The 24,663-nt window shown below is 34.8% G+C and overlaps 1 protein-coding gene across 16 annotated transcripts in view; it reads right to left on the bottom strand.

The window, feature by feature from the left end:
* FGFR2 (fibroblast growth factor receptor 2) overlaps positions 1-24,663 on the bottom strand; it is a 124,276-nt gene that overhangs the window by 67,341 nt on the left and 32,272 nt on the right. For 7 of the 16 annotated variants that reach the window (XM_056803261.1, XM_056803268.1, XM_056803264.1 and 4 more), the window contains exons 3-5: positions 18,501-18,767; positions 16,637-16,711; positions 6,047-6,216 (exon numbers count right to left, since the gene is read on the bottom strand). In XM_056803261.1, the coding sequence (XP_056659239.1) occupies positions 6,047-6,216; positions 16,637-16,711; positions 18,501-18,767 (512 nt within the window). The remainder of the gene's footprint in view (positions 1-6,046; positions 6,217-16,636; positions 16,712-18,500; positions 18,768-24,663) is intronic. The other 9 variants (XM_056803289.1, XM_056803293.1, XM_056803297.1 and 6 more) reach the window with 2 other exon arrangements.

Here is a 24,663-nt window from a genome sequence, read left to right as displayed (position 1 = left end):
TGATTCCTGCGGTATATCTACAGTTCTATGACATAAAAACAACCAGATAGGTGGAAAGTCATTGCTTTAGTCAATCATACCGTTATTTGGTCTTTTGTTGAGTTCAGTTGGTCAGTTGTGTCCAACTACTCAATGACTACATTTGGAATTTTCTTGGCAAAGATACTGATGTGGTTTGCCATTTTCTTTTCCAGCTGATTTTATAGATGAAGAAACTGAGGCAACAAGGCTTAATGACTTGGCCAGGGCCACACAGTAAGTATCCAAGGCCAGATTTGAACTCAGGAAGATGAATCTTCCTGACTCTGTGCCCCAGCTCTCTAACCACCACACACTTAGCTGGTCTACCCAATGTGAAATATCTTCAAGCTTCCAAATGTTAGGTACTATATGCCCAAAAACATTCAGATGATTACAATTATTTCCCTTCTCCTTTCCTCTGGTTTTCTGAATCAGAGGCTAATGTTAACACGGGGATTCTATAATTTTCACATTTCTGTCTAACAGTCTGAATGGCAGAAACCAAGATAAAATTCAACCCCTATCAGTTAGGACTAAAACAAATAAAGTATAATTGAACTAATGCTGATCCATAATACTTCATTCATAAATAAGCCACTTGTGGAGGTTCAAGTAAAAACCCTTACAAATCTGATAGAATAGAAATTCCCCCCATTTTCATTGTGTTTAAACAACCTGAACTTATAGTGTATAAAAGGGGCTGGGACAAGGCAGCTTATCAAAATGTAGAGGTGGAAACAAACACCTGTTAATGCTTAAACAGTAAGACTGATAGTGGTAGGTTTGCTTTTTAAGAGATATACAGAGAGTTTGGCTCTAGTAATCCCTGATGCTAAGGTTGACGGAAACTCCTCATTCCTTTTAGAAAACAATTCTCTAGTTGTTTCAGGAGGAGAGAGGCAAGGAACTATGGATGACAAAAGCACCTCTCTCTAGAGATAGCTACTCTGCTTTTGTCTCAACTCTTTCCTTTCTCAAAGGTCACTCTGTCTACAGTAAGTGTGTGTGGCTTCAACTTCTAAAACATGCATAGCCTTAAACCTATACAAAATTGTGCCAGGTTAAACAAATGAGTGGAATTTATTCTTCTATTTATTGGTTCACACCTTTATTTTTACTTAAGGTTGAGAAACCATTCTAAAATCTCCAATGCAATTGCCAATGAATCCTAGAATTAATTGGGATCTGAATTCACCGAGAGGAAACAAGCACTAAGTTTGTCATGGTCTAACCCTAGTATTAATATTGTTACTGTTTGAAAAGATGAAATCAGAATGAGAAAAGCAAAACATCTTTTTAATTTCTCTTGTTCTATGGTCACGGAATTAGATATATGATGGTAAATGAAAGATTGAAAAAGCTCAACTGAGTATAGAATGTTAATATGAGTTCTAGTCATTTTTTCCCTTAAAACTCTAGATTTATTATGCACTTTCAATTTCAGAATGAAATTTACATTATAAAGGCTTTAGAATACGCATTGCAATAACCTTAAAAATGCAGTTCAGATTAATTTACCCACAAGGCATTAAGTAGGGTTTAACTGTGATTAATAGGGAAAAAATGGTATAATGACTGGATTTTTCTCTCTCTTGTGTCTGAAATAAATATGAAAAACAAATGTTTGGACCACTAAGGAATACCTCAAGTATTTTAACAAAGCATTTTTCAACATTGGTTTTGAGGGGCAGAACTAATATAAATCTTTTAGTTTAGATGTATCATAATAGGGTTTTTGTTGTTGTTTGTGTGTGTGTGTGTGTGTGTGTGTGCTTGTGTGCATACTTAAGCATAATGAAAAGGTGTATGCTTAGGTGTATATAAGAATTTTTTCCCCTTTGTCTCCAACATTACCTAGCAAGAAATTGGGAAATATTAAGGTTTAGTAACAACCAATTTCTTGATTTTCTGTTGTTACATTATAATCGATCATTCACTTTTTTTTTTTACAGAAACCTAGAATCAAAGAATATAAGAGCTTGACAGAGGTCCAAATGATGCCTGAATAAGACTACACTAAAATATCTTGGGAAAAGTGGTCATCAAGCCTCTGCTTGAATTCAGAATCTAACCAATAGAATTAGCTTCAAAAAATAAGGTTTTATATGTGAGATTTAAACTTTGCAGAATTTTTAATGCAATTATTCATATGATCAAATGTTAAAGATGAAAAAGTTAAGAAATCATCCAGTCCAAGACTTCTTAACCATTTCTGCCTCATGGGCACTAACCTATGGACCTCTCAGAAAAATAATTTTTTTAAAGTCATAATTCAAGGAAATTCCAAGTTTCAATTGAAGGTTAGTGAAAGTAAGGATGGAATTCTTTCTCCATACAAGTTCAGAAACCCCTCAAGCAAAAACCATCTGGTCTACTGTAATGTCCTCATTTTACAAATGAGGAAACTGAGACCCAGAGAGGTCAAATTTCCTCTATGTTACAAAGTATTGACAAGGGTCCATAGATAGCAGTTTTTCAAATCAACCACACACCATTGTAAACCACCCAGAGTTATATTTTTAGTCATATCTTTGTTGCCAAAGCATAAAGTAAATTGTCTCCTAATCATGGATAGGTCTATTTTGTTAGTCAATGCAATTGAAACAAAATGTATATTATATACATTTTCATCTACTATATTCATCTACTAGGTATTTTCAGTAAAATGAGGTTCCTACCATATTTCTGAACTAGTTTTTTTTTTTTTTGTTCCCTTGCTGGCCTCATTTTTCTAACATCTCAAAAAAAGCTGTAAATTGATGGAAAGTAGCCAAGTTACCCCACTCATAAAAAGGTGGAAGGTGCTAGGCAGCTGTGCTGCTTAAGCTCAACCACAGTTTATGGAGTAAGCAAATTTATAAAGAAACACTCACAGAAACAACCAATGTTTCTTATGGAAACTTTTCTAGAAGTTTCTTTCTGCAAATTTACATTTTGGAAAACTTGACACTTTCCTTCCTCATTAAGAGAAAATGGAAAAGAAAGAGCAAGTGTGTAAGACGTCTGAGAAGTGCACAGTTTATATATTATGTGATTTCTTTCCTCTATGCTTATATTCAGCCTGCTAAATTTGGCATTTTTTATGAATGTAACCTTGGGTAAGCCACTTGACCTCTATAAACCTCAGTTTCCCTGTCTGTAAAATGAGGGGGTTTTCCCTAATGACCCCTAAGACCTTCTTCAATGCCATATTAATGATCCTAAGCACATTTTTCATTAGGTGACATTTTGGGATGACCGTTTCTTTAAAGTCAATTTGGATTATGAAAAAAAATAGCAAAAAGGCATCAAAGGCCAAGCAAGAACAAAGCAAAGTCGAGAGGTAGGCAGTTACCCAGGATACAATACACAAGAGGGTAGAACAAGCCATGTTTTTCATTTTTACCATTGTCATATAACCTATTTTTTCAATCTGACCTCCATAGGTATTTTGCTTCAGGTAAGTGAAATCACATGTTATGCAACGGAGTCTCAAGCTCCCTACAGAAGCAAACAAACTTTGCCTGGGTGTCTTTCTATGCCTTATTCTGGCTCTGAATGGTGGTGACACCAACTTCTGAGAGCTCCACCAGAAAAAGGACAGCTGAGGGATAGAAGCCATAAAAATGTGAATCTACAAAATAGATGTTTTCTCAATGAATGAGAAAGAGCCTTCCCCCTTCAAGCAACTCAAGTGTTAACTCTATGGCTGCCTCTATTGTTTCAAATATATGTTACTTAGTTTAACAAACTAGTAGGAAGGATTATATTTTAAATAATAGCACTTTCTTTTCCTGTTACTTTATCAATAGTCCAAAAAGTTATGGAACTCCAGAAATTTCTAATTCCAGGTTTCCCAATATAATTCCACTTAGTCTATAAGGCATAGACAAAAGCACCCTTGAACAAAAAGTTCTTTATTTCTCTCTAGTTAGAAGTGAGCTCTCCTTCCTAGATCACCGCTCTTATTTCACCCTTTTGGACTTGTTTTGTGAATAAATCTTATTCTCTCTACTAGACTATAAGATCTTCAGAAAAAAGAAATTAGTTTTATTCTTCTTTGTACATAGTAAGGATAGGGACTCCATCTGTTATCTCTGTGGCACGGAAAATTTTGAAGTGAAGAAACTCAATTTACCAATATAGATCAGCACCTTCTCTGCAACCTTTAGTCTTAGAGCACTCTTGGGTCACACAGCCAACTTGTATTAGAAAAGAGACTTGAACTCAAGTCTTTCTGTTTTCGAGTCCAGCTCTCTTTCTATCATACCATAATTGTTCACATTATGTATTCAATAAATATCAACAATGTTTGCCAAAGCTCCTTACTTAATGACCGCTCAACTCTCCTGGCATAAATATTCTTGCCTTCTAATAATAATATCAGTTAGATTCATGTATGCCCACTCTTGCCTTTGTTCCCTCGTGTTTAATTTACTCCTTACCCACTGGCTTTAAGCAAAAGAAATTCTCAGAAACAATAGAAAAAAAAGAGGCGGTGTGTGTGTGTGTGTGTGTGTGTGTGTGTGTGTGTGTGTGTGTGTGTTTAAAGCCCACAGGCAACTGAAATCACCATTGTGATTCTGAAATAAAAATCACTTTGTTGGAATCAGAGCAGTGACATCCTTCTCCATCTTCTTAGTGCCAATATCTAAGCAAAATTCTTTTCTGCAAGACCTTTTGGACCAAATCAACCACTACTATCTGGCACATAGGAACAGATCCTAATTAGCATACCTAAGGTTCAAATGCACTGTTAATGGTTCAAATTGGCATGCTGCCCCCATCTGAAAACACTTCATGAGAGGTTTGCCAAATTTTAATAGGTCCAAATGAGGCACATGACCAAACTTTATCTTACTTTTATTTGATTTCAAAGAATCTCTGAAGATAGAAGAAAACTGTATTAACTCTGACTCCTCTGATATTTGCTGATAACTTAGAAATATTTCAAATCCAAATCCTTCATCATAGCTCATCTAATGGTCATAGTTCAGGGCCTGTTCTTATATTTCTTAAAATTCTGCTCCATGTTTCAGGTTTTATAGACTATAAAATGCATAGAAAACAGGCTCTCAACTTTTGACCTTTCTTTTACAAATTGCATCATAAGGAACAATATAAATGGTGAGATGCATTTCAAATCACATGTGTAGTCCAGTCTATAAACAACTAAAATCTCTTGTTTTGTTTGTTTTGTTCTGAAATTCTGCATCTAGGTCCCAAGAATTTCTGAAAACTAAATAAATAATTTAATATTTTTCATATTCTACTTAGGGTTTATTTATTTATTTTAAAACATTACTTTCTATTCCAGTAACAACTCTAAAATAAAAGGTCAAGGGCTAGGCAATTGGGGTTAAGTGACTTCCCCAGGATCACACAGCTAAGAAGTGCCCAAGGCCAAATTTGAACCCAGGTTCTCTCAACTCCAAGCCTATCCAGAGTCAGCTAGCTCTAGGGTGGGCTCTCTTGCTCACCTCTTCCTAAGGTTTAAAGTCTAGTGAGTTCTCATAAGAATTGGTGCTTTTTGTTGTTATTTCTTTTTACATCAGAACTACCACATTGTTAAGGCAATTTGGTGAAGGAGAAAGCATTCTGAACATAGAATCAGAAAGAACTAGGTTCAAATCCTATGACTGACATTAATAAATAACTATATGACCATGGGCAAGTCACTTAACTCATTAGTTTTTTCATCTACAAAATGTGGATAACAATATATGCAATTCCTTCCTTATCTGACTATTGTGTGGAGCAAATGAGATACATAGCATGCTTTGCAAATCTTACAATGATATATATCATCAATTATCGTAGAAGAAATCAGTATCTTTTAGAATCACTGAATATCTCTATTCTGACTCAAGCCTTTGGGTTCATATCAATGCTTATATACCCCCAAAGGGTCCTGAACTTAGTCTGAAACCTTAATAAAAACAATAACACTACAACCATTATTTCGATAATAAAAAATGATAAGGACCATGCTCATAAATACAAACTTTAAGTGAAAAATCCCAAAACGTAATAATTAATTAATTACCTTGTATCCACCAATACGATGCTCTTGCTTGAATTCTTTCCCATTCTTTAACCATCTCATACTTGGTATAGGATTTCCCCCAGCAGGACATCGAAATTTCACTGTGTTAGCTGCTGGGACAGCATGTAACCTCTTTTCCATCTTCTCTGTATGGGTCCAATATGGTGCTCCTGTTTCCAAAGGCAATCATAAAAAAAGATTCTTCATCAACTGTACTGAAACTATACTGAAAGTTCTCTAGCAAAAAAATTTAACTAGTATATAACTTTCTTTTTTTTTTTAACCTTACTTTCTGTCTTGGAATCAATACTATATATTGGTTCCAAAGCAGAGCTGTGTTAAGGGCTAAGCAATAGGGATTAAGTGACCTGTCCAGGATCACACAGTTAGGAAGTATCTGAGGGTAGGTTTGAACCCAGGGCCTCCTATCTCTGGACCTGGATCTCTAGCCACTGAGCTACCTAGCTGCCCCTTAGGAAAATATTTTCAAAAGTTCACTCAACACAAAAAGAGGATCCAACTCTGGGCATATTATTTAATGGTTTAAGCATATCAAAAACTTGTTTCCAATTTAATTTTTGCTTTTATTATCAGAAAGACATTTTGAATGTATCAAACAATTAAGCAAGCATTTTTTTATGTGCTAGGCACTAGGCAAGGTGTAGTGGATGCAAAGGAAAAATAAAAATAGTCCCCGTCCATCAAGAAACTTAATTTTTAATGGAGAAGATAATATATACATAAGTTGAAATTTTCAAGCTATATGAGGGAATAGATACAGGAGGAAAAGGTACTAAATAGGTAAGAACTAGGAAACAGAAACTTCAAGGAGGAAGACACAGTAGCTGGGGGGAATTAGGAAAGGCCCCCTGCAGAAGATAGATTTTGAGCTGAGACTTGAAGGAAGCCAGAGTTTCTAAGAAGAATAAGCATATTACATAGCATATGATTCATGTATGATGATAGTTGCACAATTGCAATTAAGATCTCTAAAGTTACTCTATATGAAAACACATACCAATATAAGATCAAAAAGATCAATTCACTCAACTTTTTGCTAAAGCAATTCCCTAACTGGCATATGATCATCCCATAAATATTTTTTTTAATTTTTTAATGTTTATTTAATTAATTAATTAATTTAGAATATCTTTCCATGGTTACATGATTTATATTCTTTCTCTCTCTTCCTCCCCCCTCCCATAGCCAATGAGCAATTCCACTGGGTTTTACATGTGTCATTGATCAAGACCTATTTCCATATTTTTAATATTTGCAGTAGGGTGATCATTTAAAGTCTACATCCCCAATCATATCCCATCCCAAAAATTATTAATGAAACCCAACAAAGTTAGTAAGAGCTTTTTGATTAGACAAACCTGGATATTATTTCAATCCAAATAAAGACATTTTAGCCTACTGAATTTCCTTTTCCTAACTTCTACATCTACTAATAAGAGACAGAATAATAGTAGAGAATTTTATTCTAACACCTTTGATAAAGACAGTTTTTTAAAAATTTAACAACATGGAAATTTTGTCATTATAAACTTTAAAAACAAGGAATTGCACATTATATTTGTACTTTCAAAAGTACAATATTAATACATGTGTCAGTTAGAAATAACAGCAGTTTGTTAGGTCTATAGGGTTTAATGTAAAACCAGTTTATAATGCTAGAAAGTAGTAGTGGTCCAATATTCACTGGTATACATGAATCTGTTTTTCCAGAACATTTTTTTAAAAACCCAAATAATTATTATCATTAATTCATTGTCAAATTTAAAAGTTTCTAGTTTTATGCTGAGGAGCTGCATGATTATGCAAGTATTGACCAATGCCATGTGGTACTGATTTTCATATTATCTTGTGCTCTTCTTTAACATTCTTATTGTTACTTAACTTTTTATCTATTCCTATCTTGTCTCACTAATTAAATATAGATAGTAGGTTCCTTGAAGTTAGGGGCTTGACAGTCTTCTCTATACTTCCCTTATTTGCTACTCTCCTCCTATATCAATCCCTTCCTTCCACATTCATATTTAAAAAAAAACAATTAAAGTTTGCTATTGCTATTGAGAAGAAAATGAGTGATCCACAGTGCATCTAACCCCAGGTTGGTAAATGGGAGTCATCTAAAGTCCAACACTAAATATGAAGGGACTTGCAAAAGGGCAATGATGGAGGCAGGTAAGGAATTTCTAAATTACATCTTCACCCTATGTGGATGGTTGTTTAATGATTATCTGTGCTTAGCTGCCATTCCTTTGCTTCAAGATTAGGAATCTTCACCATTCAAAGTGCCCCTACTTCACCATTGTTATTGAAATATGGCATAAATGTGAAACCTTTATATAGGTTAAATCTATATTTTTTAAAAATCTATACATACAATGAAGCAATTCCACTAATCCACCATTTTGGAAACCTCACTTATTTTCTATTTTTAAATCTATCTTCATCTCTAGACCATTAAGGCACCAATATTTAAAGGAGACTCCATTGCAAATATGAAATGACTAATTTTTATAAATCAACCAGGCTAGAAAAAATGAATGCTCTCAGTATTGTTATTTATGTCCACACAGAATCCTATTCATGTGGATTAATGAAATCCACACAGTAGTTCTCTCCCTAGACTTCAGTTGTTATGGAGCTGATCCTTCAGAGGGTTTGCTTAATAAGAATATGCTTAAGTAGCACCTTGTAAGAAAGTGTTTTGCAATCTTCTCTGAAAATGGTCAATGTAAGATTTAACAAATGGAATAAAAAGTGCTAATGTACTTCCTACTCATCATGCAAAGTACCTTCTTATTGTGTAAATCAATTGGAAATGATCACCATAAATTGTGCTTCCACCACACAGCCAAGGGATGTCTATAAAGACCCTAGTAATGCATACCTTTGTGTTGGCACCCAAGGGATGATTTAAGGACCAGGTTGAAAGAATTCCTTTGGAACTCCTGGCAGGAAGCCATTGCCCTGGAGTGAAATTTCAAATACCATCTAAACTGTACCCATAAAATTTTTTCATGCAAAACAGACATTTATATGCATCCATTGCATATGTGTGTGACATACTCCACTTACAGACAGTAATATTTCTTGAGATGGGGAGGAGGGAACAAAACAAAATATGATCAAGGAGGTAGTAATGAAAATGTTAACCTCCTCCCAAAATTGAAATTGATGACTTAATTTAAAATGACAGCAAACTAGGTCATTCGAGTTTCCCTAGAATGACCGATTTAGCATGGGAAAGGACCTTTCATGATGATCTAGTCCCAAATCCTTATTTTATAGAGGGGAAAACTGGGGATCATTGAAATCAAAAGACTTCCCACTTCCCAAAGCTAACACAGGTAAAACAGGGGGCCCAGGAAATGCTTTCTAGTCTAAAGAGAAGAACCCTAAAGTCCAGTACCATAACAACCATCTCAAGGACATTAAGCACAGCCTCCTAGTTTTCCTCGCCAAATCCAAACCCACACATGACTCCATAGCACCATAGAAAGAAGAAAACCCAAACCCTGAATTCTTGGTGATACCAATTGCCTCACCAATTCACAGTGACAGAACTACAGTGCCTGTGTTCATTCATTTACAGATTCAAGTCCACAAGAGTAAGATTCTGGCCCACTGCACAGGAATTACCCTAAATGTGAAACTCCCACAAGGAACATGCAAATCTACAAAACTGCATTCTTCTGATGAAGTTTTCCCTCAGATGTCAAAGCTCACTGGCTTTTTAAAATAAGATACTAAGAGAAAGGAAGCATTTGATTATTTTGCAATGCCTTCTTCCTGAAATAAATCAGATTAATGTGGAATTTTTAGTACTCAAAGGGTCCAGAAAAATAATTGTACTTTAAGCTTAGCCCTGGTTTCCTTTCCTTCATTAGCAGCCTAATGCTCCACTATAAACTCTTTCATTCTTTAAATATTTATAGCAATTCTTGTAGTCAGTCCACACAAAAATCCAGGGGGCCTCCATCGAATTAAAGTACAGCTGGGAAGAAACAGAACAGATCCCTTAACTAGCTCCTTCTTCTAACTAAAGAAAATGGTTCACAACTAAGTCATGAGCATAATTTTAAGTGATTTTTTTTTTTGCTTTATGAAAAAGCAACTTAGTTTAAAAGTTAATGAATTATAAAAGCATAGACTGTTTTGAGGCCTTCCATCTAGTAGGTTCCCAAATATTAATTAATAACCCTGTTTATCAATAATGAATATCAATAATGAACAAACTAAAGAAAAAACACGTGAAACTATTTTATGTCCTTATCTGTGGGAAGTTCGTTCATTAATATCTTTTCAATGAATGGGGTTCTATAACATTAGGTATTTGTTTTTCAGTCTCACAGTAAAATTCTCTTAAAACTCAGCTTTTTAAATATACATATTTGAATATACTGCAGACCAAAACAGCCCTTGAAACATAATAATTAACCATAATAAAAACCCGACATAACATGTTTGGCCTATGATGCAAGGGTTGGTTCAGTCATCCAGAGCCAGTATTATATATATAAAACATATATTTTTTTTTCTGACCTATAAAGTATAACATGCACTTAAACATAATAAGTGTATAGGCTGTTGCGACTGCCTCTACAATATACCTTTACACCTTCTTGGGCAATCCTGGTTTTAATATTTATATTCTAGCCTAAGGACACTCAGCTTGTCTACTAGACTCAACAAGGGGGAGAGGGAGAAGCCTAGTAGTTATGGCCAAAATGCAGGCTCAGAGAATGTTAAAGCTGGGAAGGGCCAAAAGGATTTTCTTTTCCAACACCCACATTTTATAGATGAAGTCCAAAAAGGCTAAAATGAGATTCCCAGAGGTCTAGTTAGCCATAGAATCAGGACTAGGAGAATAACTAATGGAGGCAGCAGGATGTAATGGGCAGAACACTGGATGTGGGTTCAGGCCCCAGCTATGCTAACTGGGGGACCTTGGGTAAGTCACTGAACCTCGATTTCTAGCACATAGCAGGAAGCTTAATACATACTTGCTGATTGATTGATTGATTGATTGATTGACCTCTACTATAAAACAAGGAGGTTTAGACTAAATTATCTCTAATATCTCTTCCAGCTTGAAATTCTATGCTTTCCTGACTCTCTGCCCAATTCTCTTCTACCATTTCACATTGCCCCTTGAACTCTCCCAGAGTAATTAAGTCAAAACTTACAGATTTATGCCTGCTATACGTCGGTGCTTGCCAACTCCTTTTTTTAAACTGATGCAAAAAAACAAAAACAAAAAGCCACACATTTTTGCTTCTAGAAGTTCTCAAACTCCCAGCAACTTCACCAACGCTTGTGTGTTTGGCAAACTCCATAATTAAGCCATTTTTAAATAGCACTAATCAGTACATCAGAACCCTTTGGTGCTTAAGGAAAATTCATTCTCTGTGAGTTAGTCACGCACTTTCAAGATATACCAGTTAACTTCATATGTTTGTAGGTCACCATATGTAAAGAGCAGGAGGAACCAGGCACATAGCACATGCAATAGTGAGTTACAGCTTGTTTTAGAAGACTGTTTTTTAAAAAAATAACTTACTGACCAGGGAGGCATGTAACTAAAGATGCATTAAAACTAATCAGTCAAGTTTTGTCCCTGTGAAGTGTAATAAACCAACTTGCCCACTAATTCCCCCTAGGGACTTATCAATGTCTGCCTCCACAGGGGAGAAACTACAAATTATCTCTGCTATGTGATTAGTAGGGAAGACTGCAAAAAGGAAAGGAATCCCTATTTGTTTACTTTTAACTCCTGCAGTGGACTTTCTCACGAAACTGCAAAGCAAAATTTCAATAATGCAATGAATTTCAAATAAATAATAGGAACACAGAGTGCCATATTTTTAAAAGAAAATTTCTGAAGATATCAAGAAATTTGGTTATAATTTATAATTAAATATATAATTTTAGATTTGATACAATATATTTAATTTAATTAATTCATTTAATTTACATTTAATGTGTAACAATAATTTATAACTGAATATATAATACATAACAATTATAAAGCTGGATATATTTTCCTACCAAGTTAATATCTCAATTGTTGTCTCAAATATCAATCTCCAATGTTGTCTGTATTTGATTGATATCAATTGATTAATCAATGAAATACTGGGATCTCAGATTTTTGGATCTATCTTATTCATGACCAAAAAAAAAAATTCTATCCTTGGTCTTTGTTGACTGGTGGTAGCTATGATGTCCTAGAAATAAGTTAATGGTGAAAAACTGAAGTGTTCTCTTGCACTTGGTGGTACCCTAACAAAGCTCAAAGGATTGGCATTTCAATTCCTGTAGCATCATTCTTTTAGTGGGTAGGCAGCCAACTTTGGTTTCTGTCAATGATGTTCTTAAAAACTAAGCCTGGAACTCTTTGGAAATACTAATCACTTAACAAAAACTGGAAGTAATAAAACAAATTGCTTTCAGATAATCCTCTAAAACAAATGAGGAAGAATGTTTCCTTGTTTGCAGATAGGTAACCTATTAAGACACCAAGCTAATGATAAAAGAGGTTCATATTTTTCTTAAGAATGATCCTTTCAAAAGCTACAAAATGAATCCTGGAATTTCCAACCTTTTTAACTAGTTATATTTCATAAATCAGTAAGTAAAACTGCAATTTTAGTCTTAAAGATTCTGTTCCACTGAAGAGTTTATATACAGTAAATATGATTTCCTGGCAGAAGAGATGATAATGACATCACAGGGTTTATTCAGTAAGGGAGAGAGATAAAGTTAAGATGTGAAATCATAAACTATTGAGCAGCTAGAAAATGACCTAAGAATGCCCTTAACATTTGTGACTCCAACACTGATTTAAAAATAAATTGGGCAATCAATGAAACCTGTTCCATATTATGAACACAAATATGAACATTGTTATTTCTACAAAAAGGATAGACTTGCTGTTTTTGTGCCATCAGTCATAAATATCTCCTCTGTTCAATTATGACCTTCTGTAAGGACTGTTTAAATCATTCAAGACTATTAAACTTTTATACATAGTCAAAATTTCATCAAAAATTTTTTTTGTTATTTGTTGAGTGTGGAGTCTCCATCAAAATACTATGTCAATGCCTCATCATGGCATACAGATGGTGTTTGGTTTTTGAAAACTATGCCAAAGGAACACAAGTTCTAGGACATCCTCTAAGACAAGAAAGGCTTCACGTATAGATCCAGTGGTGCACTCTAGGTCTATCCCTCAAGGTCCAATCTCAATTTAGATTACAACATTAGCCTAGTGATGAATTTTTCAGCCATGACAGTTAGAAAAAATCTCTAATTCTCTAAACCCACATCAACAAAATCACAGATTCCTGAAGATATGAGCATAACAAAGGAGTCCAACCCAACAACCAAGATGTCTCATGAAGAAAGTGTCTTCATTAGCAAACATCAGTTCTGAAGCCAATTATACAAATGTCTTATCATGGAGGAGGGATAAATTCAGGGTCCTTGAAGGCCAAGTGGGCTTAACTCTGGAAGGTCCTATGAAAGCAGTAAGCTCTCAAGTATAAGCCTGGAAATGAGCTGGCCATCATTCAAGGATCAAGCTAGTTACAAAGTTCATTACCAGGCTCACTCTGAAAGAGATGAATTTTTTGACCACAGGATCTCAGAAAGATTCCAGATAGTCTACTAAAGTCCCTACAGCTTAATAGAGACATGATTTGGTTGAGGGAGTGCCCACATCAATGAAATCAACCCTGACAGATAATAAACTCTTTGAAGTCAGTAACTATTTCATTTTTTCCTTTCTATCTCCAGTGCCTAGTATTTAATAAATGCTTATTAGCTGATCTATGAGATTTTTAAATAAGTATTTGGCAACTCTGTTTTTTCTTATTTCTTAAAGACATCTTTAAAGATTCTTTTAATAACAAACTCTTTTCTTCAGTAATTACATTGGTGTCACCACATTTGGACTCTGACATCATAATCCCTGACAGAACAAGTATGCCTTTAAAAGCTGTGTTATTCTCTCTGAAAGAAACTCTGACTTTGAAATAAAATTCTCCTAGGCTAGCATACTCAATTCTCTTCTCTAATAATTAAACTATATTATACTAGATGGTCTAGAATAATTAAACATCAAAATGATTTTAAATGGCCCTAATATGATAATAGGAGGAGAAAATATTATGCAATATTCAAGCCTGAAGGTACACTACTCAGTTTCAGGTCATCCACTAAAAAGACAGACATATGATTCCTATATCAATTCTAAATCTTCACCATGAACAAGTTTCACTGGCTCATTTCATCTAAGTCAAAGTCAGAAAGAGAAAGATAAAATAAAATTGGATATTGATTTTCAAACAATCCAAAAATTTTCAAGAAGTTAATTTGGATGCATGAGTGTTTCCACAAATGCAAGAAATTATGCCTTTCTGTGCTTTTGTGATTAATCAGGCAAAGCATTGGCCACTAAGGTGCTGAAAATCTGTTTTAATGGCAACATCCTTTTTCCAGCCTTGTCAATTATCCTTGCTATCACATTCCTTTGTCCGGGTAGCCTACAGCTGCTCAATCTCAAACACTTCAACCTGCACCTGTGAATCAGGCTGGGCTAATCACACTACCAGATGGCAGGGGCTAAATCGTCAGCTAAAAACTTATATCATCTTAAATAGCACCTCAAGCACAAAATATGAGCAGTTATATGCAACAATATCTAGCTTACAGCTACCTAACACCAATACTCATCAGCCAAGCAAGTTCATTTCATGTATATGTCCAACAATGATATTCAATAACATCCTATTCACAGGAAAGGAAAAAATGCAATAAATTCTGTAACTTGGGCCAATCTATTTAAGAGAATTCTCTACTAACAAAGTCTTTTGCATCAACAAGGCAATGATTGCTGATGGTCATAATAATGGCCTTACTGACACATCTCATAACTTGATCATTGGCTGGTTCCATGCCTTCAACAAAGCATTAATGTTAATTGTACTTAATTACATTCTAATTATTCAAATATACTTAGAATCCAGAAGAGTATATGGGAAAATGTCCTATCAAGCTATCTAAAATTCATCAGAATTCCCCACTCCATACAAAACAAAGAATTCATTGTTCTTGATTTTGATGTATTGTAAGAATCTAGCGTGCTCTTAAAAGTGTAAAGGTTTCACTGAGTTCTGATTTGATGTTATGCTTTTTGTTTTTATAAAAAAGTAGATGGAACAATTACCTTTTGTGATTTTCATATCTTTTGTAAAACCAGAGTTGAAGGTATTCTCTACCATATTACTCCAGGTCACTTACTTAAGGAGCCACACACAAAAAAATTCCCATTTGAGTTCAATTCTAGTAAAAAGTTTAGATTTGCAGAAGAATAAAGCTTCATTTTACCAAAAAAAAAGTAAACATTCATTTTGTCTTAATTATACGAAAGCTTAGACCCACACTTGGTCTAATTTTTCAAAAATCAGCTTATCTTGGGGTAGCATCTACTCTCTCTGTTTTCTTTAGATGATCGCTATCTCTGTTCCATTTTCATTCTTGATCATCTCATTTTTGAAATGTTTACCCTCAAATTATCTTGTAAGAATATGGAGTAAAACCAATGAAAAATGAAACCAAAATACTTATATTATTATATTAATATTTCTTTTTTTAAAAAAATTTTACCTTTTGACTTAGAATCAATACTAAGTATTGGTTCCAAGGCAGAAGAGAGAGTCATAAGGGGTAGGCAATGGGGGTTAAGTAACTTACAGAGGGACATACAGCTAGGAAATAGCTGAGGCCATATTTGAACCTAGGACCTCCTATTTCTAGAAAGTTCCCAATCTACTGAGCCACCTACCTGATATGATATTTCTAAACTGTGGCATGTGTAAAGTAAGCAAGAAAAGTCTAGCAATCAGTCAAATTATTAAAATATTTTCATGTTGCCATGAAAAAAAAAATCAAATTTTATCTGTTTATCCCTTCCTCTGGAGGTTGGCCTATTTATACCAATTTTTAAACAATTTATTCTTAAACAGAAATGTTCGTAATCCTCTGTTAATTCTAGCTTTTAAAAAAAGTTGCCTATAACTTAATACCATATGTGATCATAGTTCTGAATTACAGTAAGATCAATTACAGAATGTAAAGCAGATACTGTTATGCATTGGTAGAGGGAGACAGAGTTTACTTACCATTAGTTTCCTATACCAATGAAATCATCAAATCAAGTTTAAAAAAAAAAACAACAAAGATCAACTGTAGCTTGATATTTTTATGCCTTATTTTGCTTTCTTATTTAGTGAAGCTTCAAATTGGAAAGGTCATAGAAAAGATAGAATCGAATATCAGAAAGATAAAGGATTTCCATAGGAAGGAAGGAAACTGCTCACACCAAAAGAAAGGACAAATGAGAGAGAAAGGTAGACAGTACACTTAGTTTATTTTCAAGTTTGAAAGTCAGGAAAACAAACACACAGTGGGAAAAGGACACTGTGAATGTTAACAGTTGGCATTCAGAAAGGTTAGAATCCTGCTTTTTCCACATGACTCTGCAGTCACTTCCAGAGGTTTGTTTTTACTTACTCATGTTATTGTTATCACTGACAAAATCCTCAGAACCTTCATTGTCATCTTCATCATCTCCTGAGGCAATTGCATCTGTAGTCAAAAGAACATGTTTACCTATAGATTTTTATAGAGTAACATGGAATGATTTTCTACATTTTAGATCTTTATGGGTCAAAGAAACATGACCAAAAATAAATCTAATGATGAATGTTTTTGAGTGATTTGCATTTTCTACATTTAATACCATTATGACCTATTATTTCCTCTCCTTTTATAAAACTATTCATTCTTTCAAACTTTCCTAGTCTATAAAATAAAGATATCAACACTTGTTTTGAGGAAAGAACTCTGAAGACTTTAGAATTCTATATATATATGTTATGAATTATTATTTTAGATGACTAAAAACAGATTAAAATATTAAATGTTGAAGTTTATAAATAGTATAAATTGAAGCATTTTTAACATGATTTTTATGGGAGATACTTCTCTGGATAGTATGAAGGCAATGGTCCCAAATAAAATGGAGTTCTTTTTGTAATCCTCACACCACTTAACACTAAGAAAACAGTATTTATAATGAGTTTATTTGAAAAATCTCACTTTTGTCCCTCTCTTGTGTACTTATAATCCATATTATATGAAATTGTTTGTAAAAATCTAATTGCTGATACTAAATTAAAACTCTTTGAGGCCAGGGTCTTATTTATCTTGATACTTCTCTCATAGTCCAGCAAAGTACTTTCCCCATAGTAAATGCTTTTGAATGTTTGTTGAATTCAATTGAATTGAACTATATTTTGCAGAAGGAAAGCCAGCTAGAAGCCTGGAATCTCTTAAGTATATAGATTTCTAAATTGTACTTTAAAAACCACAAGTATCAACTATTTAAAGCACATATATATATAGTATCACCTATATATCATATGTACATATATGAATAAAACTATAAACACATACATATTTTCTAAAGACTATTCACTTCCATATGAATGTCATTAAATATGTGTGTTTATACATATGTAAAAGGAGATATATGTGTATATATAAATGTGTTTGTACTGATGTCTGCATCTATTTATTGCATCCTATATGTATATATCACACATGTAGATATCATGTATGTAGATTGCATGCCTATAGGTCATATGTGAGTTATACACATATACTTTTCTTTGTTTATAAATGTGTAGATGTATGGTACACACATCGAAACACTCATCTATAGTGGCATTCATATGAAAGTGAATGGTCTTGAGGAAATAAGTATTTGTCTCTATATATGTGTATATGTAGTCATATGTGTATGTATAAGCATATGTGTATAGGTAAACATGATAGAATACATATGGATGTATATACACACACATAGAAAATATACCTATGTGCACACATATGTATAATGGCTTTCATATGAAAGTGGATAGTCTTGAGGAAATTTTTATTTAGTATACATAAGCTTTACGATTTTTAAAGAATTTTCTCTGTGGGAAGAGCTGTAGAGGCTTAGATGCTTCATAAATAATTCCCATTATCTAGCCTTCTTTGTGTATGGAAATGCTTGTGCTACTAGTGATTTTCGTAATTTAAAACTTCTTCTTGGGTTGTTTTTTTTTTTTCATGTGGACCTCTCCAATTCTATCCAATTCATCAAACACTGATGAGGCACCTACTATGGTGAAGATACTGTGTTTATCACACTTAGAGTGCTTCAGAGAAGGATAACAAAAATCTATAAAGCCATGGCTTCCAATGACCAAAGATCGGACTGAGATCCGACTTGTAAATTTTTAAATTAACTTTTACATTAAAACATTACAGCAAATGTGATTTTATATGTGTGTGTTTTGAAAGCATCATCTAGGGTCAACTCACTCACCTGTAACATTGACCATGAAGTACAAGGTTTCACTGTCTACAGTCCTAGCAGCAGTGCAAGCATAGAGGCCGGAATCTCTAGGAATGGCGCCTTTAATCTGCAAGTATTCCCCAAAAAGAACTGTCCTATTGTTGGGCCCCAATTGTACCCCATCCTTAGTCCAACTGATCATGATGGCATCTTTCAACGAGCAGCGCAATTCAAGGGGCTCTCCTGGCAGGACAGCATATACATCTGGCTGAGAGATTTGGTATTTGGTTGGTGGCTCTGCGAAAGTGGAAGAAAGGAGACAGAAAGAAGGAGGAGGGAAAGGAGAGAATTTCCAACAAAGGTCAGTGAAGGCCAATTTCATCCCAAGAGTTGTGATTATTGTCTTGCAAATTCCTGCTGGCTGTCCATCAGCCTCCTCTCCCAGCGTCCCACAGGAGTCAAAGTTAGAAAATAGTCCATCACATAGATTTCATATTTAAAGTGTGAGCCCAAAGAGAGAACCCAGCAGAAGAAGCTCTGGCTACAGTTCCCTCATGACATGATCTAACCTTTTTTAAAAAATGTTAATAAGGAGAAACTGGATGAAAATTGCATTTGGTATGTAATCCAAAGGTCACATACATTAAGTGGTACTTGGGAAAAGATTATTGGAAATTAGCTCTAAAAACTTTTATTTCTACAAACTGGAATTCTTGCACATGTTGGCTGAGAAGCAGCAGGGTATAAATGAGGGAGGGTTGAACTGGAAATCAGAAGGTCTAAATTTAAAGTGTGACTATCAAACAGGTGGCAAGTAGAGAGGATGCTGAGATTGGAGTCAGGAAGATCAGAGTTCAAATCCAGCCTCAGACATTTATAAGCTATGTGACTCTGAGCAAATCACTTGCCCTTCATTTGCCTTGGTTTCCTCCTCTGTAAAAAGGGGATAATAATAGCTCCCAGGGATTTTATAAGGATAAAATGAGATAATATTTGCAGAACACCTTCCAAACCTTAAAGCACTATGTATGCCAACTATTATTATTCATGATTATAGCCTGTATGACCTAGGGAAAGTCATTTAATTTCTCCAACCTCAGTTTTCTCATTTCCAAACTTAAAGGGCTAAACAAACTCATCTCTCTTCTAGCTCTAAATCTATTATCTTATCATCAGTGATGAATCTAACCTGGGAAAAAAGCAATGGGCAAGTATATTTTTTGCAGTGTGCTTTGACAAATGCATAGTAAGAAGACCATGAATTGTACCACATCTCCCATGATGGGGGAAAATAGCCATCACTGTTTTAAGAATGGATGCAAATTTGTGCAGGCATCACAAGGCAATTGCTGTTTCCAAATCCTCAATGAAAGCACAACACATTTCCAAAAGATTCAAATATACTCTCATCATGGAGTTGGTTTCATTCCTAAAGGAATCCAGCTGGTTCATACATGTCTCTTTTTATAAATCACCACCACCACCATCATATGCATGCTGAACTCTTGCCATATGTGCATACACTGTGTTAGGTTATGGAGATGCATAATGTATATGTAGTAAAGTGAGAATACCACTAGATTTGAAATCAAGGACTCTTGGTCAGTTCTTGGCTCAGTTCCTTGAGCAAACTCTCTGGGTCATAGTTTCCTCATTTCTAAAATAAAATGGTTGGGCCAAGTAACCTCAAAAATCCTCTTCTTGCTCCTGATTCTATGAGAACACAGGTCTTCAAAGGGGATTATAACCAAGTTGGGGAGACAGAAAATATTGTTAAAAAAAGACGTAGCAACATAGGATTGCATCTCTTATGTCAAGTAGAACTTGAGGTACTGGATAGTGTATTCATCTAGACAGTCTCCAATTTGTTTTTTAAAGTATATTGCATAAGACTTCTGGGAAATCATTGATGAAGAATTAGTGTTCTATTATCTCATAACCCATAATATAGCTGAACTAGAATACAAATATTAATAGTTTGAGCTCTAAGACCTTTCTGAGATCATGGTACTAGAGGGTGCAGCTATGAGAAAAAAAACTAGTGTCTTTCCCCTTTTCTGGGCTCTGAAATAACTGAAGTCTGTCTTTGTCCTCCTCCTGAACATCCATTATAGTACACTTTTCTTTCTGCCCTTCTGGAGTTTCTCACCCCAGTTTCCCCTAAGTTGTTCAGTCATTTTCAGTGGTGTCTGACTCAGTGACTCGATTTTGGAATTTTCTTAGCAAAGATACTGGAGTGGTTTGCCATTTTCTTTTCCAACTCATTTTATAGATGAAGAACTGAGACAAATAAGGTTAAGCGACTTGTGCAGGGTCACACAGCTAGTAAGTATCTGAGATTGGATTTGAACTCAGGAAAATGGATTTTCCTGATTCCACTCTCTATCCACTGCACCACCTCGCTATCCCAATATAATATTGTACAGGATGTTAATTCCTTTATTTTAATTGGATTCAATTCCATAAACATTTATTAAGGGCCTACTATGTGCTAAAAATCATCATTAGGACTGAATTTTGAAGATTTCCATAGATTTGTTTCTCTGCTGTCTTGGCCACAGTTTCTTTGATATGTCTCCTTAATATACTTCAAGCCTTCCCAGATCTAGTCTTTATAGATTAATTCTTTCGTCTTCCTCCTATAGACCTAGAAGTTGGAAAAAAAGTGGAATCTACATATAGAAACTTATGGCTATGAGATTCAATGGGCATGTTTGGCAAACAAGACTTAATAAACTGTGATGGAAATGAAACTATATTCCAAGACCCTTGACTGGATTAAATCTCAGAAATTCTAGAAATGTCTACCTCTTTCCTCTAGGTAGGGAGAGAATCTTAAGGCAGGCGTGAAAACAGGCTATACTAGAATGAAAACCAGTAAAGTAAGGCAAACTCAAGAAGTTCTCTTGGGAGAAAAGCAAGGTGGCAAGTGCTTAGAAAAAAGTCTGAGGATCAACACAGATATGCAAATTTGGTCTCAGGGTTCTAGAAGCCTCTTAATGGACACAGCTATAGGTTCTGACAACCAAAGAGCCCAAGAACTATCATCGAGAATTCTGTGAAACTTGTTCTAATGAAAGCAGAAATCATTCCATAATTATGTAATGAGGATAGAGACACCTCCATGCAAGCCATACTCTGATTCTTCACTGTGATACAGGACAAACAAGTACAAGTTCTGACAGGTCTTGCCAAACCAGAAAGACTTTGAACAAGATACCAACAAGGATCTATGTCTGTCATCTGAGGTCCTGCCAGTTGAGGTGAGTTCAGAGAGGGTAGTGACTTTTAAATTCACAGCAATTCCTGAAGACTTTCTAATAAGTCATGGAGGAGTTGTGATCTACATTGCTGCAAGGAGTAACAACAATAATCAAAAGAAATATCTAGATAATATCAAATGCAAAAAAAATCATTTATAGAAATAGGAAAAAGAACCACAAAATCTTTCTTCTCTGGACACCCAAGGAAGGAAAGGCCTTGTTCCTAAGAATTTTTTTTAATCAAAAAATGCCCAATTAAGACACAGAATGAGCTTTGTTCTCAAAAGATAGGAACTATTGATGAAGGTTTAGTCCACCTTTAAAGAAGTTAACTCCTATTCAAAAGCTACTAAAACTCAGTATCCATACAACAAGGATTTATAGAAACTGATAATGCCATATGTGAGAAGACAAAAGGCTATATCACCAAAAAAATGCTCTAAACTCTCCCCTCTGGAGGGCACATGAATGAAAATCCTTTGTTCCTTTCACATTAACAATTAGAATTACCAATCAATCAACAAGCAATTTCTAAGTAACAGGTACTGGGCTGAGTACTAGTAATATGAAGACAAAAATGAAACTGTGTCTGTCCTCAATATTTTATCAAGAATAGAAAGAATAAAATAGATGTTTAATAGATATTTACTGACTAATTACAAGTACCAAGTCACTAGCCTGATTGTATAGCACAAAGTAGGCACTTAATAAATGTTTATTAATTGATTAGAACTACCTGGGTGACCAGTCTGACTTTTCAGCCACAAAATTAAGTTTTTACATAACTGTATAATGTGCAGATGATTAAAATTACCTTATCTTTGAAAGTAATGTTTATTTAATATACTATGTAAGTCAAACTGATACAATCCAAAGGTCAAAGTCATAATTCTCCTTCTGTACATAAATTAAACTATAAAGTATCTCCAAGATAATAAAATAACTACCTCCAAATCAATACCTCATGACTTCGAAGCCCATAAAAGGAAAATCCTATTAATAAATATTTAAAGCCATTCACCACACCATATAAAGAATTCCAAGAAATTTTTTCGCTTGAGGTCTACAAACTCACTGGACCTCAGTATCCCTAACAATGCTATCAATAACACTCAGAGTCAACAGCAGGGTTTATAGCACAGGTGGAGAAGAAAGAAATAGAAAAAAGAAAAGTGGGTAGGGGGCAAGGAAGAATAGAGTAGACAAAGATGAGAAGAAAGGAAAATGGAGATGAGATAAGAGAAGAAAAAGGAAAAAGATGCTTATTTTAGAGGCTGGTCAGAGTGCCAATGACAACTGTCCCAGATGCCACTCAGCAGTCCATCGCCACAAGCTGCCTCCCCATTAGAGCACAGAGAAAGTACAACAAAGACTTCTCTAAGTAGGGCTGCCAAGCCTGCACCAGGAGAAACTAGGGTGGAATCTAAACATCTGGCTTTCTGGAAGAGAGGTTCCCGGCACTACCCCTCCCCTTGAGACACTTTTTTTCCTGGGGTTCATCATTCCTCTATTTCTCTAAAATACTTAAGTACCTTCAGGGATCTTAGTCCAAATTCCCTGAAATAATTTGGATCTTCAAATCTTCTCTGATATCATCACTATTGTAGCCTCTCCTCATTTACTTTAGAGACTGACAGAGTTCCTATTTCCCTGAAAAAATTAACATGGCCTCTGCGATACCTGAAAGTTTCTTCCCAAGCTCAGAACATGTTTCTCTGACATAAACTAGAGCAGACCATAGCTTCTGAGTCCACCAAGCTTCAGACCTTCTCTTTGTAAAATATGACAGCTTACAGAGGGCAAAGTGTTCCCTGTGAAACTTAAACAATACCTTTTATAGTAATATTAACATTTCCTGGATTTATTTTTTCTGCTGCTATAGTATACTTTTAACCTTTCAAAAGTAGAAAAAGTCTACCAGGATCTTACAGTCTAACAATGCCTCCCTCATTTATTCATGCCAACACATAATGGGTGGATTGATACATGAGACAGGTGTTATATTATGTACCAAATGTTATTTCAGAAGCCTCCCACAGATGGAAAATATGTCTGCACAAAAGAGAAATAAAAATTCAAAAACCAAGAGAGTTGCAACAAACACTTCAGTATTTGACATTCTTTTTCAATGTTACCTGAAATTGCAGTAAATAAAGTGAAAATCTGACTCTTCAGGGACAGGTAACATTTTTTTCTAACCGATTCAGTAACTATCTTGATGTCACACGATTTTGTTCTATGGATATGGAATTATAACAGCATCAACAGCTAAAACTTCCAGATGTCTTTCAAAAAGCCGGTATCAAGAAGTATTAGAGATGTGCATAACATTTTTGTTTTAAGAAATAATCAAATAAAAATAAACTCAAGATTCTGACTTTTGTAACAAGTGACAAAACCCTCCAATCTGCACACAAAACATTCTTTCTCCTTTCCCCCCAAAATATTTCACATTTCTTCATTATAGAATAGAATGTCCAATAGTGGAAAAGATGTCAGACCCAGCAGGGTCCTAATAGATGAGGGAACTAAGGCTCAATGAGGTTCAGTAATTTCTCCAAGGTCACATAGTAGAGTCAATGATAGAATTGAGATGAAAACCCAGGTCTCCTAATTACAACTTGGGGGCCCATTTTATTGCCCGTTTCCACCTTGTTATGCTTTCACGCCAGCAATAAGATGGGCAAATAAACCCCTGCATAAGCAAACAAATTGACAACCCCTCCATCCCGTTCTACCCTCTCTTTCTAAGTGTAGCAGAGAAAAGCCATGGTTTCATATATATATCCAGTGAATTCTTCACTAACATTATCAAGAGAATGTCTTGAGACAAGTGAAACAGCTAAAGAGCATTTGGAAACAGTAAGCTATTTCAGGTAACACTGTGTTGCCAAACTAGAGTATAGCAGCACTTCAGACTGTCACTTTTT

Source organism: Monodelphis domestica, chromosome 1 (genome assembly GCF_027887165.1).
Source record: "Monodelphis domestica isolate mMonDom1 chromosome 1, mMonDom1.pri, whole genome shotgun sequence".
NCBI classification, from domain to species: domain Eukaryota; kingdom Metazoa; phylum Chordata; class Mammalia; order Didelphimorphia; family Didelphidae; genus Monodelphis; species Monodelphis domestica.
This window is presented reverse-complemented; position numbering and strand designations above follow the sequence as displayed.